Genomic DNA, 13,856 nt, shown 5'->3' on the forward strand with positions numbered 1-13,856 from the left:
ACTTTTTCAGAAAGCATTTGAAGCTTTTCTAGCAGATCCTGAGAAAGTAATGTGTGTCTATTTTTCCCTTTAATGGTCTTCGAGTAGTTAAGTAGTGTTATGCTAGGTAAACATCAATCCTGACAAAAAGAAAGACTGGTGCAAACCTACAAATGCAGCACTTTCTTTGAGGAGAGGAATTTATTTAAACATCTAAACAAATGGAACAATCAACAGGCCAAAGAAGACCTACCAAAAAATAGGTTTTGCCAGAAGTCTCAAACCTTCATTGATCAAGCTCAGGAGCCGTAGGAATGCTGGGTCGTTGTGCTCGAATTGAATCGAATCAAATAAGAACGGGGACATCAAATAAGAAATTTCTATAATAGGGTTTTTTATACACTTTATTTATGTATATACCTTATTTATTTTTAGCAAAAACTTTTTTCGATTAGAGTATTTATACAGTTATAAACTACTGCAAGTATTTCAAATATTTATTTGTATCTGTCATGAATTACTATGTCGCACGTCGCGGATTTTGGCGATGGATAAAAAATAGCACTAGTCTGTTTTCCCTGTGTATTACCATGTGGCAAGGGAGGCAGGGATGCGGGTATCTATACAATTATAACCTGTGGCAAATATTTTAAAGATTTATTTGTGCATGTCATGAATTGTGATGTCTTCGACAGTTGACTTCTTGCGATAGCACAATATGTAATGATTTTAATAACGTTACGTTTGTCTATGGACTAGTATCAGTCTGTTTTCCCTGTTTGCTATCATGTGACATGGGAAACTGGGGGTGTGCACTTAGCAATAATAAAAAGTAATGGTGGACTGCGCTCCGCATGTGAACAAGGGCACTTGTAGCCCAAAACGTGTCATCGTTTTGTGAGGAGTGAAATAAAACATCTTGCCGAAGAATCCTGGGTCCGTCACTCTCTCTTTGCCAGAAAGGAAGTTGTGAGTGTTTGGGAATCGATAATTTAATTTACGGAAGTTGGTTGCTTCCGTTCACGGGCCCCCTCCCTACAAGCCGGCGGCCGCCCTCAACCAAAACAGTACGAGGATCCGTGGTGAAACGATGGTGCCCGCCCCCTACTGCAACCAAACATACTATCATCGACCAGAGGACGACGGCGACTTGGTTGGAGGACCCGTCAATGATCGAAATCAAGGCGGTGAGTAATACGGCATAAGGTGTAGGTGGGGAGGTACGATACCAGGCAGTTAGAAAGCAAGCCTATTAACATCAAGCTTAACACTCACTTAAATACAAATACCTCACGATGTCTGTGGAAGGGGTCCGAGAAAGAGAAGCAGCGGCAGATGAACTATTTGGAAACCTGCCCACGTCATCCACAAGTCAATCATACCAGCCAGAGAGAGGTGCCAATAAAGAAACTGATGCCAAGATATTGCTAAAAAATCGGGGGAAAAATATGAGAGTGGAGATTACAAAATGGTGGGAGCACAAATCTCCAACAAAGTATGCAGGAGTGGGGAGAGTCCCACGAGGATTAAGAATATTGCTCGCCCCAAGTTTCGACAAGCCAAATCCGAATATGCTCAGGGAGTGGGGAGAAAGCAATCTCGCAGCCTCCATGAATCTAGTGAATATTCTAATCAAATATGCCGATATAGACCATAAAAGTATTCTGGATGAAATTGACAAAATCAATGAAGATCTTAATAAATTAGAAATATAAAGAACTCAAGAGAAGAAATTAAAGAAAGGTTAAGAAAGCATGAAGAAAAAATCAAACTTCGAACAGCCCACAAATTTGCGCGAGATCAAGCAGACTATAATAATGGGAAAATATTCTCTTTCGCGCGCAAATTTGATAATGCCAGACGACAACAATATAGTGACAAAATGATAAACACCGCAACAAGAGAGACACAGAAAGAAGTCCCCAACGAGGAACTCTCTAGTGCCAATATGGAGTCGCTGACAAGTGAATCTGGCTCAGGATTTGAAAACACAGTGGCAACAAAAACAAAACTAATTGTGGGGGAAGGGTTGGATTTTTTAGTCGTAGAGCGATTGCAAACTCCGAGGCCGAGGCAACAAAGGAAGCCTGTCGAAAAAGAAAAAAATGCAAGAAGGCGTGACAGGAGAAAAAGACAGCAATGTAAAGCAAAAGAAAAAACCGCAATGGAAAAAGAGACAATGAAAAATGACAATACTATAATTAACCTATCATCTATTTCATTAACAAAGGCTGAGGAACAACTGTTGGCATTGGGACTAAATTACTGCCCAGAGAGCAGTTATTTAACAATTCTATGCTAGCACCAGAATTGATGTATTCTGTTTCATCCGGAAACTGAAACTTAAAAAGTTTTTTACTATCAAATTGGGTCTAGGACAATCAAAGACGGCAACAATCTTAGGGACTGACGAAGCACAAATACTTAAGGTGTCTAATATTCCCACTCTACTGACTATGCATGATTTGAACAATGAAACTGGATCTCAATCCCTAACAACTGAGCCAGAAGACCCAACTCAGATAAGAATACAAAAAATCAATATGGCTCAGAAAGGAGCTGGAAGTAGTCCTTTCAAACCGATATCGAGCTTCTTCCCTCTTATGCCAAAAGATGCCATTGATATTTTCCACGGAAGCGTAACGAAGACATCAAAAAACTTTACCATCAGGTAAAACACAAGAAAAAGAGCAAATGATATAAAAAACAAGAATATGCCAAACTGATGAAAAAGTTGGGAGAAAACCAGGAAATAATAATAAAAAAATCAGACAAAGGTGGCAACATCGTGTTATGGCCAAAAAAAGATTATATCCAGGAAGCAAAGAGACAACTTGAGAATGGTGAGTGGTATGAAAAAACAACAATAAAGGATTATAACAAGTCAAGGGAAATAAAAAAAAAAGATTTAGCGCAAAGGAGAAGGGAAGGATTCATTTCAACAGAAGAATACAAATTCATGCATAAGGAATTTCCAGGCCTCCCAGTATTATATCTGATCCCAAAAATCCAAAAGAACATAGTGCCCACACCTGGAAGGCAAATCATTTCATCTATTAATAGCGTGGGAGAGCAAGTCGGACAATACGTGGACTATTTCCTTCAAGACCCTAGTTTTGTTAAAGAAACAGGGGACTTTCTAATGAAAACCAAAGATATTGTGTGGACAGAGGACCTGCTTTTAATTACATTAGAGATAGGTTCCCTCTACACCAGTATCGATCACCAAATTGGTTTGCGGGCAGTAAAACACTTTTTAGATGAAAGACCATGTGAATTCTATGAACATAACAAAATGATATTAGATCTTATTTCCTGGTGCCTAAATAACAACTTTTTTATGTTTGGGAAAGATGTCTTTAAGCAGTTCTGGGGAGTAGCGATGGGAGCCTGTTTTTCCCCCAGCTATGCGTGTCTTCACGTTGGCTGGTGGGAGGAACAGGTTCTGAGGAAGATACATCGTGAAACATTTGGTCAACATGTATTGTATTGGCGTCGATACATAGATTATGTTTTTATACTGTGGAAAGGCAATGAGATAGAAGCTAAGGATTTTATTGAGGCCATTAACATCAATTCTATGAACTTACATTTTACTTCATACATGAGTAAAAATGTTATTGAATTTTTAGATGTAAAAATATATATCAATAATGGCAAGTTTGAAACTACTCTATTCAGGAAGCCCACAGCCAGCAATGCTACGCTACACGCTAGCAGCGCCCATCCGAAACACTTGATAAAAAGTATACCCTACGGGGAAGTGGTAAGGCTTAAACGCATCTGTAGTCTAGAATCTGATTTTAACATCTGTGTAGAAGACACTATGGATAGACTCAGAAAACGAGGGTACAGTGAAACTATCCTAAAAGAAGCAATATCCAAAGCTAATGCAAGATCAAGAATGAGTCTCTTTGTTAGAAGTGAGAGCGATAACACAGAAGACTCATTTAAAGAGATTGTGAACTCACCTAGTGTGGCGGAAGGCCCTCGTCTAATTACGACTTACAGTAATGAAGAAAGGAAAATAAGGTCAATAATGAAAAAGAACTAGCCAATAGTACTTACCGACAGTGTGTTAGGGAATAGACTTCCTGAAACACCAATTATCACTTTCATGAAATCCAAAACTATGGGATCTAGTTTGGTCAAATGTAGCCCAGAATTAAGCAAAACAGGGACTTGGCCTGCACAAGGGTTCAGAAAGTGTTCATCCTGCAGAGCCTGCAAGTTTGGAATTAATAAAACCCATTTTCCACTCCATTTTGTGAGAAAGAGATTGCTATCAGAGGCAGTTTTAACTGCAGAACTGAGTATGCGGTGTATGTTCTGACATGTACCTGAGGCCTTAATTACATCGGGAGCACGAAGCTTCAAGTGCATGTCAGAATTCTGCAACATCTCAGAGCGATCATTAATAACAATCCTGCATACCCAGTCGCAAGACAGTTCAAGGCGACACACAATAATGAAGTAAACTGCCTTAAATACTATGTAATTGACGCCATTCCCAAACCCCAGCAGGGTGGAAATATAGAACTTCAATTAAGACAGTTGGAGATCCGGATGATCCTGGAGTTTGACATTAAAATACCTAATGGCCTTAATAACACTGAAGATATGCATAATTTCCTTTGAAATCACTGTAATTCTACAAGAAATTATAGGCTTAGAAACATGAATTAACACAGTAAAAATGAAAAATAGTAAGATTTTTTAGGATGCAATGGGCAGAGACATTTTAATCATGAAGTAATGATTTTAAGTGCATTAATTGCTGTCATATTTATGTATAGTGGAAATTTTTTAACGCTATTGGATTAGAGAGATTTTTTTACAATGTTTTAAACAGTATCAATTTTAATTAAATAGTTACTGTTGACAACATATTAGAATTTTGCACATACAACAACAGGCACTTTATGATCAAGCACTTTATTGCACTATTTTGCACATGCAGGTTGGCTACTATAACACCTATGCACTTTAAAATATAATACAATGAAACCAACAGGGAATAAACAAAAGCAAAACAATAGGATTTATTTATATGGACACACTCCTTAACTTAAGGGAGGAGTAATAACAACAATAATTAAAACAAATGGTCCTCGAAATAGACAATAGGGAATACAACATCGCAAATAGTGCTCCTTTGAGCAAAAGAATGATGTTAAGTATTTATGCAAATAATTAAGAACGAGGACATCAAATAAGAAATTTCCATAATAGGGTTTTTTATACACTTTATTTATGTATATACCTTATTTATTTGTATCAAAAACTTTTTTCGATTTGAGTATTTATACAGTTATAAACTGCTGCAAGTATTTCAAATATTTATGTGCATCTGTCATGAATTACTATGTCGCACGTCGCGGATTTCGGCGATGGATACAAAATAGTACTAGTCTGTTTTCCCTGTTTATTACCATGTGACAAGGGAGGCAGAGATGCGGGTATCAATACAATTATAACCTGTGGCAAACATCTTAAAGATTTATTTGTACATGTCATGAATTGTGATGTCTCCGACAGTTGACTTCTTGCAATAGCACAATATGTAATGATTTTAATACCATTACGTTTGTCTATGGACTAGTATCAGTCTGTTTTCCCTGTTTGCTATCATGTGACACGGGAAACTGGGGGTGTGCACTTAGCAATAATAAAAAATAATGGTGGACTGCGCTCCGCATGTGAACAAGGGTACTTGTAGCCCGAAACGCGTCATCGTCTTGTGAGGAGTGAAATAAAGCATCTTGCCTAAGAATCCTGGGTCCGTCACTCTCCAGAAAGGGAGTTGTGAGAGTTTGGAAGCCGATATATTATATATATATATATATATATATATATATATATATATATATATATATATATATATATATATATATATATATATATATATATATATATATATATATATATATATATATATATATTATTATATATTATTTTTTTCAAGAAAAATGTCCGCTGAACGCCGCACGCCTGCACACAATGCCGGTGCCTGCCGTGATAGCGGTAACCACAAATTTGAGAGTAAATCAATCCGATAGGAATGAGGCGGCACACCGTCCTGATGTTTTAGGTGTTTTAATCGCTCGCCAACAACAACGCGTTTCAGCCGTAATACGGCCTTTGTCAAGTTGCCAAAGCGTTACCAAATAGGCATTTTTAAACATTCAACGTCATGATAGACATAGACGAGTTACTTTGTAGGTATCGCACAATAGTCAAATACAAAACATACAATCGAAAACCCTTATTTTCGTTTTTTCAACCATAATTCTCAATTTAGAGATAGAGAGTGAGACACAATGGAAAGAAAATTAAAAGTGAAAGAATAATACCTTTCGTTCTAAATGCATAATTGTATTCTTAACATCCTCCATATTCTTATGTCAGATCATGGAAATGGAAAAGGGTTGTACCGCACAATTGCGAACATATAGACATAGACGAATTACTTCGTAAGTATCGTGTAAGAGACAACCATAGAGCATACAATTAATCGAAGATGCTATTTCTCAATTTCATTAACCACGGTTCCCCATTTAAAAAGAAGAAATACAATGCATAGCCATTGAAATGGTCCCACCATTTACCATTTCACACGTGATAGACTTGAGTGCGATACATGATCACATAACGGGAACGCTTTGTAAATAAAGTTCTATAGAGGCAATGCGGTAGATGGCTCCGAAGGAGGGTGAAGCACCCATTTCACATCCTTCGGAGCCATCCTTACAATCATCTCATTAGAGAATAAGGATCATCACGCCGCTATCAATTACGGATTCTCTACATATACCGGAACCTATTAGGCGTCTTTTCTTGTCACCCAGTATTACCTTCTTATGGTACCTCATCCCGCAAAATTGTCAAATTAAACAAGATAGACAACATAAAGACAGATCTCGGGTTCCTGGCAGAACCATACGAATCATTAACATATAACTACCAACTAGAGGTCCTCTATATACCTGTATTGCACAAATTACATCCTGGAGCAATTAAGATTTGAGACACCATCTGTAACGTGTCCGGCTTTAGGACTTCTATATCTCTATATAGAGCAACTTTAAGCAATAGACGGTTTCCTGACGAAGGCTACATAGCCGAAACGCGCGTAGTTCTCCATCTACCGCATTGCCTCTATCAACATTATATGCTTAAATTTGTTAATATGATTGTCTAATGTCTTTTATCTGTCGTATAGACCCTATAAATTCTATATGCGTACACTGTTTGTATAAATAATTATTGATCAATTATACGCAAAAAAAGAATAATCAATAATCTAATAGTTCACAATGTAAGATAAAAAATGAAAAATAAATATTTTATATATCTCCCCATCTAATAATTATGTGTGGAAGAAAAAATCCTTTTTCCCTTTGTGTTTGTTGAGAATGGTTACTTTTTTACTGTACACCTAGTATTTGTTCTACTCCTCATTCATTTGCTTGCTATAATTTTTTACCTATATATTATTACTGATATGTACATTGTAGAAATGTCGTGCTATGGGGTAGTTAAAATCCAAATTGGTTATAGCCCTCAAATGTTCAAGAATGCACTTTTTTAATTGGTGTTTAGTACTTCCAACATAGCGCATATTGCACGGACATTCCAAAAGATATACTACATGGTCCGAGGTACATGTAATACATTTTCTGATGGGTTTCTCCCTGCCATCTTGCATCTTGTAGCTTCTGCAGCTGACAGTATTTCTACAGGCTTTGCAGGAATTACACTTGTGGAAGCCATCCTTGGCATGTAGCCAAGTTTGGGTCGATTCCATTTGTTGATAACTTTTTACCAATTTGTCTTTGAGAGATGGGGGTCGTCTGTAAGTCATTAATGGGATAAAAATGTTATATATGGAATTCGTTGTCCCTGCGGTCAATTGTACATAGGCAAAACAAGCCAAGAAATTAGAGTCCGAGTTTCACAACATAAATCACGGATTAATAAAAACGTACAAAATGCACCATTAGTAAACCATTGGAAAACTCACGAACATCTTACAAAAAGACTTAAAATTGTCTGTGATCTCCAAAGTCGAACAGGATCTAAGAGGAGGAGATCTAGAAACAAAATTGTCAAGGAGAGAAGCAATGCTAATAGTAAAATTCAACACAGCAACTAATGGCCTCAATGAATTGTCTGAATTATATAATTTCAGATAACCTTCCAGACGCAATTAGAGTATCAATCACATTGAAAGGTCCCACCTTTCCTCTAGTGTTTAGGGCGAAAGAAGAAAGCTCATGTTCAAACATGCATCGAACAATAAAGTTTTTCCCTCGCTTGAAATTTCCTAAAACACATTCCCATGCAGTGATTAAGTATTATCCTCAACAAATTTCTTGATTTATTCCACTCATACTAGAAGTGGATATATCTCTATGAGTTGACAAAAGAGACGTATAAAGTTTCTTTTCAAACAAAAAGTTCACCACGCAGTATTTGCGTCATCTCGGATTGAATTTTTTTGAATTGTTATTATACATCATTATTGGACAGAAAAAACGTAAAGTAATGGTAAATATTGCTTGTCGAACACTGCACTGAAATAGATCGAATACATTTTACCATTTCGAAAAAGAAAAAACTACAATTCCCAGAAATCAAGAGTGACGTCAGTAGCGTTTTTTAATCACATGAGAATTGGCGTACATACGCGGATGCAAGTTTTCTCCGAGTTGGACGAGAGAAGCCACACTGACTCAGGTACGCGTTAACCATGCAGTTGAAGGTAGCGACAGTTATATCAGTGCGGGAGAGACGAATTGAGCCTCTTTCTCATCTTTTTCCAGACAGCGAATACAGTTGGAAACGCCATTCATTTGATGAGCAATACAAGAAGAAGGGTACTTCCTGTTTGAAAAATCAAGGTATGCTCTCCCTCCTTCCTATTAGCCTTGGTACAGTTGAACTGAGCGGACCCAAAATAAACGGGTTCTAACGCTTTTTCATTCACATTTTGTTTTCAGTCCAAACAAAGTTCGCCGTTTGCATTTCGAACGAACTAAACAACTTATACAAGCAAGCGTGCCAGAAAGGCAACAAGAAGTAAGCAACAACTTGGTGTTTCTAAGTCAGTCACGTAGTTTAGAGCAATTTTTTATATAGATGCTGATGACCCTTTCTTCGCTTTACAGATAAAAGCGACATCGCAACTGTAAGAAGATACATTTAACGTAAGCATATAAGATACATGACACTTGAAGTGAATGTGAGACTCCTTCTTGAATGACGAATTTGGTCTAGCTGAGACTTTGTGTCTTTGGTTGTGTCCTTTCAGATTTAAGACATCAAGTGGTTTTGTGGATGATCTACTTATCACCAATTAAAGGTATATATAATTGGAAGTTGCAGAGGCGCAATTGGAGTCTGTGGCGTTCTAGTAGCACTAAAAAGCCTTTTTTCTGTTTTTTAGCTCCCAGGTCCTGATGATAGCCCCGGTAGTAGAAGGGACTTGAAACGCATCGACCTTAGTTCTTTGGCCATAAGAATCCCAAGAATTATTTGAAAAACATCGTACTTTGTTTACTGTGTTTAAAATTGTTCTATGGTCCATTTGAGAGTATTTTTTAGAAGTGGTCACATGATGATTTTTTTGAAAGTGAAAGTATGTCTGTTTCTGGACGGTTCAGCATGGTATGGGAGTGAATGTGGATATGAAAGATTTGAAATGAATGAAGTGCGTAAAGAATGTGATTGGAAGAAATATTTTTATATGTTCACAGCTTTATATTTGTGATATATGTTTGAAGTTTTCCTTGTGGAGTCACTAAAGAAATTATGGTGAATTAAAAGAAAAAATTGATGAAATCGTTTGATTAAATAGACGGAAAAAGTGGCCTAGGCTCATTTTGTTGTAACTCAAAATGTCCCCACACAAAAAAAGTGGATAGAAAGATAAGTATCAGTATTGGTATCTTTGGTGCTATTTTTGTATTTCTATCTCTAGGCATTTTCCGCTCATAGGATGAGGACTGGGATGTGATGAATTGAGAGATGTTAAGATCCTCCTCTTTTTCAGAAAAAAATATAACACTTTTTCAGAAAGCATTTGAAGCTTTTCTAGCAAATCCTGAGAAAGTAATGTGTGTCTATTTTTCCCTTTAATGGTCTTCGAGTAGTTAAGTAGTGTTATGCTAGGTAAACATCAATCCTGACAAAAAGAAAGACTGGTGCAAACCTACAAATGCAGCACTTTCTTTGAGGAGAGGAATTTATTTAAACATCTAAACAAATGGAACAATCAACAAGCCAAAGAAGACCTACCAAAACAATAGGTTTTGCCAGAAGTCTCAAACCTTCATTGATCAAGCTCAGGAGCCGCAGGAATGCAGGGTCGTTGTGCTCGAATCGGTGGCCAAGCACAATAGCCACTATGATATTGGCAATGGATACATTCCTGATCGTCATGTTGTCAAATGGCTGGCCTGGAAAGTAAAACAAAAACTTAGTTATTAAAAATGATGCAAATATTGTGCTACATTTTACATTTCTTCTCCCTGAAGATTCACAAAACAGCATGGAGTTGTCCATCATATCCCCTACTGTCCCCCACTAAATGGGTGCCCTGTCACTGCACCCTCCCATGCTCCAAAAAGGAGAAGCAGTTTCACTCCCTCCCACTACTTGAATCATTTCTCATACTGAAGCAAAGGAAAAACAAAACTGAACTGAAGGAACCAAGAAACAGAGAGAAAAAGAAAAGAAGAATTACAAATAAGTTAATACTGCCCTTCAGTTCTGGGCTGTTTTCAAAAGGCTCCAGACCTCTTCTAGCGATGAACATACATAGAATTGACTTTTGCACAGCACATTCCGTTTAGATTGTTGGACAATCGAGGCCTGGCCCACCACTGATCTCCTCGTAAATAAATAAATGTTATTCTGCGAATCTTGCAGCTTTTTTTTTATTTGCTCCTCTCATTGTCTCGCATAAGAGAACAATCCTTACGATCTGATACCCTTTTTTTCAACTCTTGCAAAAGTGCTGGGATTTGGCAAAATACCTCCTCTATTTTACTCAATATTTGATGGAGTGCAGAGATTTCCTTCGATTGGGTATTTTTCAGCTCACGAATTTCAAGCAAAATTGTCTCTGAAAGGAGCTGCAAGGACGGCTGGACAGCTTCCCCTGGACCTTCATACTCTCAAGATGCACTCCTTCAGAAGCTCCACTGATCAAAGGAGGAAACTCGTACATACCTCTTCTATAAGCAGTTCTTCTAAGCCCTGTTTGCAAATTCGAAAACTGCCCTCCTGACATTGGGTTTAGACCATTTAATAGTTTATCTGTCCAGAACAGATTTGTGAGCAATCTCGAGTGTCTCTTGTACCCTTGCTACTATTTGATATCTCTGAAGGGGCAGAATTTGGCCCACCCTTCGAATACCTTGCGAAGAGGACAGACTCCCTCTTTGCTGCTTTCATTGCACTCTCCAAACTGAAACCATCCTGCGCCAGTGGGGTCCCCCATCTTTTGACTCTCACCACCACATTTGGGCTAGCCCACCTGCGTCTATATCTGTGTCAACGGATGGGGAGGGAGAGCCACCCCTAGCTGAAGGGATACAACATCTATGGTTTGGCACAAATTAGTGTTCAGGGAGACACTTAATGATGCTTCTCTGGTCTCCTGCAACTGGGCTAGAGGGTCAGTATTTGAAGGTTACTAACCGCTTTCTCCCTATGGGGTACAGTGGAGCATGCTAACCATAGTTTGAGTTATTGTAGCTGAGGTGGCAAACTACTAATTGGATTATTGGTCCCTCTACCATTTAGCTGCTGCATATTCGCCCAGCAGTTTTCTAGAAAAGAGTTCCCGGACAGAGAAAGCGCAGTCCAAAGCACATGAGGCACATAAAAAGATGCAGTAGGAGAGAGCATGCCCAGGGACTCCTACCTGGGTGGAGTCAAGTGTGCAACACATCTTGTGCAACATACGCCTCACTGACCCACTGTGAGACCCATTTCGTCGCTCTCCATGCTCAATCCTGGCGATAGCGTCCACATGCCGTGTCTTTCTCTTGGCATTTCAACCTAGCGAGACATTTCTTCTTGATTGTCTGAACACTGTTAGAAGGCGAAGAGGCTGAATGCACCACCTCAGGCCACGCTGCCCCCTTCCATGATCATGATAGCGAGCAGATGCAGCGTAGGGGAGAGATCCTCTTTTAAAGTGCTCCCATCATCCTGGTGCCTCACCTCCGACCTGAAAGTCAACCATGGCATGTAGCCAGGTCCCTGGAGCGTGGCTAGCAATGGTGCATATGGGATCTGCTGCTGCCAGGGAGAGTGGAGAACCTAGGGAGTATCGGGTTGGGTGGAGAGGGAAGTGGGTGTGAAGGTGGGGGTGTGCAACCAGTTGAAAATAGCAGGATAAAAGAGAGGATGATTTTTTTTAATCTGACCATGAATTGAAAGCAGCTGGGGAGACGTAAATGTTTTAGCTCTAGATGTTAGGAGATGTGGTGCCAGATGTACGACCGGGTTTGTGAACCCGTTTGCGCATGCAAAACAGTATGGGCCATGTACAAAGCCTATTTAGCAAGTCGCAATTTATTTGCGACTCGCTAATTAGGTTTTGCAACTCACTATTAGGAAGGGGTGTTCCCTTCCTAATAGCGAGCGCAAACCCATGTATGCATGTTTTGCAACCGCAATTGCCGTTGCAAATCCCTTGCAAATTACCACCCTCTTCAAGAGGGTGGTAATGCACTCGCAAAAGGTAAGGGGTGCCTAGCGGACTCCTTCCCCTTTGCAAATGCAGGGGAAAATATTTGTTGAGGGCAGGAAGTGGTCCCAGGGACCACTACCTGCCCTTAAAAAAGTAACAAAAACGTTTAATTTTTTCCTTTTTTAAATGCATCCCGTTTTCCTTTAAGGAAAATTGACTGCCTTAAAAAAAAATCTTCTTTATTTAAAAGCAGTCCCAGACATGTTGGTCTGCTGAGCCCAGCAGGTAATCATACATGGGAGGGCTTGCCATTCCCAATGGGGTCGCAAATTGCGAGAGGCTCATTTATATGCATGAGCTTCTCAATTTGCGACCCCATTGGGAATTGCTAACAGTGTGTTACACAAAGTTGTGCATCCCAAAAAGCGCCTCGCAAATTGCGAGTCACAAAAAATGAGCAATTTGCGAGGCGCTATTTTGGGGGTTGTACATCTGGCCTGTGGTGGTTACACACTTGAAAGATGCAATATGTTAACGTTATCATATGAATGTGAATGGGTTCGGGAACAGACGTAAATGTGGTGCATTGCTGAAATGTCTCTCTTCATTTAGTCCTGATGTAATGTATCTACATAAAACGCATTTGAAGAGTAATGCTCCAAAAGTACGGCTACCAGGAAGGTTTTTGTTACCATATTTTTCCTCACGAGGGGTGTTGCAATTCTTTTTTTTAAATCAGTGGAGTGGCAGATAAAGGAAATAGTGAGGGACACCAATAGTAGGTGGGTTTGGGTGAAGGCTCGAGTTAAGGATAGGGTGGTCAACTTTGTTAATTATTATGGCCCCGTGTCAGATGAGCCACAGTTATCGGCAAAAATCTATAATTTGGCTATGAAGGTAGAGCGGACTTTAATTGTATACAAGATTTAAGAAAGGACACTTAAAGCAAGGCCAATAAGCAGCAGAAGCCAAAAATGGCCAAGTTGATAATACTATTGAAAATTGATTTTATCTTAGTCTAACCCTGGTGGTTGGATCACCCTGAATGCTCACAATATACATGCCACTCACATAGATTTAGATCAGCCTCTCATTTAGATTTTTCCTTATGACTAGTACAATGAAATGGGTCTCTGTGGAGATTGTGGCAAACTCATTCTCTGATCCTTCA

The 13,856-nt window shown here is 38.9% G+C and overlaps 1 protein-coding gene across 5 annotated transcripts in view; it reads right to left on the reverse strand.

The window, feature by feature from the left end:
* Positions 1-13,856, reverse strand: part of LOC146816630 (cytochrome P450 2K1-like) — a 504,791-nt gene that overhangs the window by 312,903 nt on the left and 178,032 nt on the right. For all 5 annotated transcript variants that reach the window (XM_085610503.1, XM_085610501.1, XM_085610504.1 and 2 more), the window contains one exon: positions 10,279-10,439. In XM_085610503.1, the coding sequence (XP_085466629.1) occupies positions 10,279-10,439 (161 nt within the window). The remainder of the gene's footprint in view (positions 1-10,278; positions 10,440-13,856) is intronic.

Source organism: Triturus cristatus, chromosome 6 (assembly GCF_964204655.1).
Source record: "Triturus cristatus chromosome 6, aTriCri1.1, whole genome shotgun sequence".
Taxonomy (NCBI): domain Eukaryota; kingdom Metazoa; phylum Chordata; class Amphibia; order Caudata; family Salamandridae; genus Triturus; species Triturus cristatus.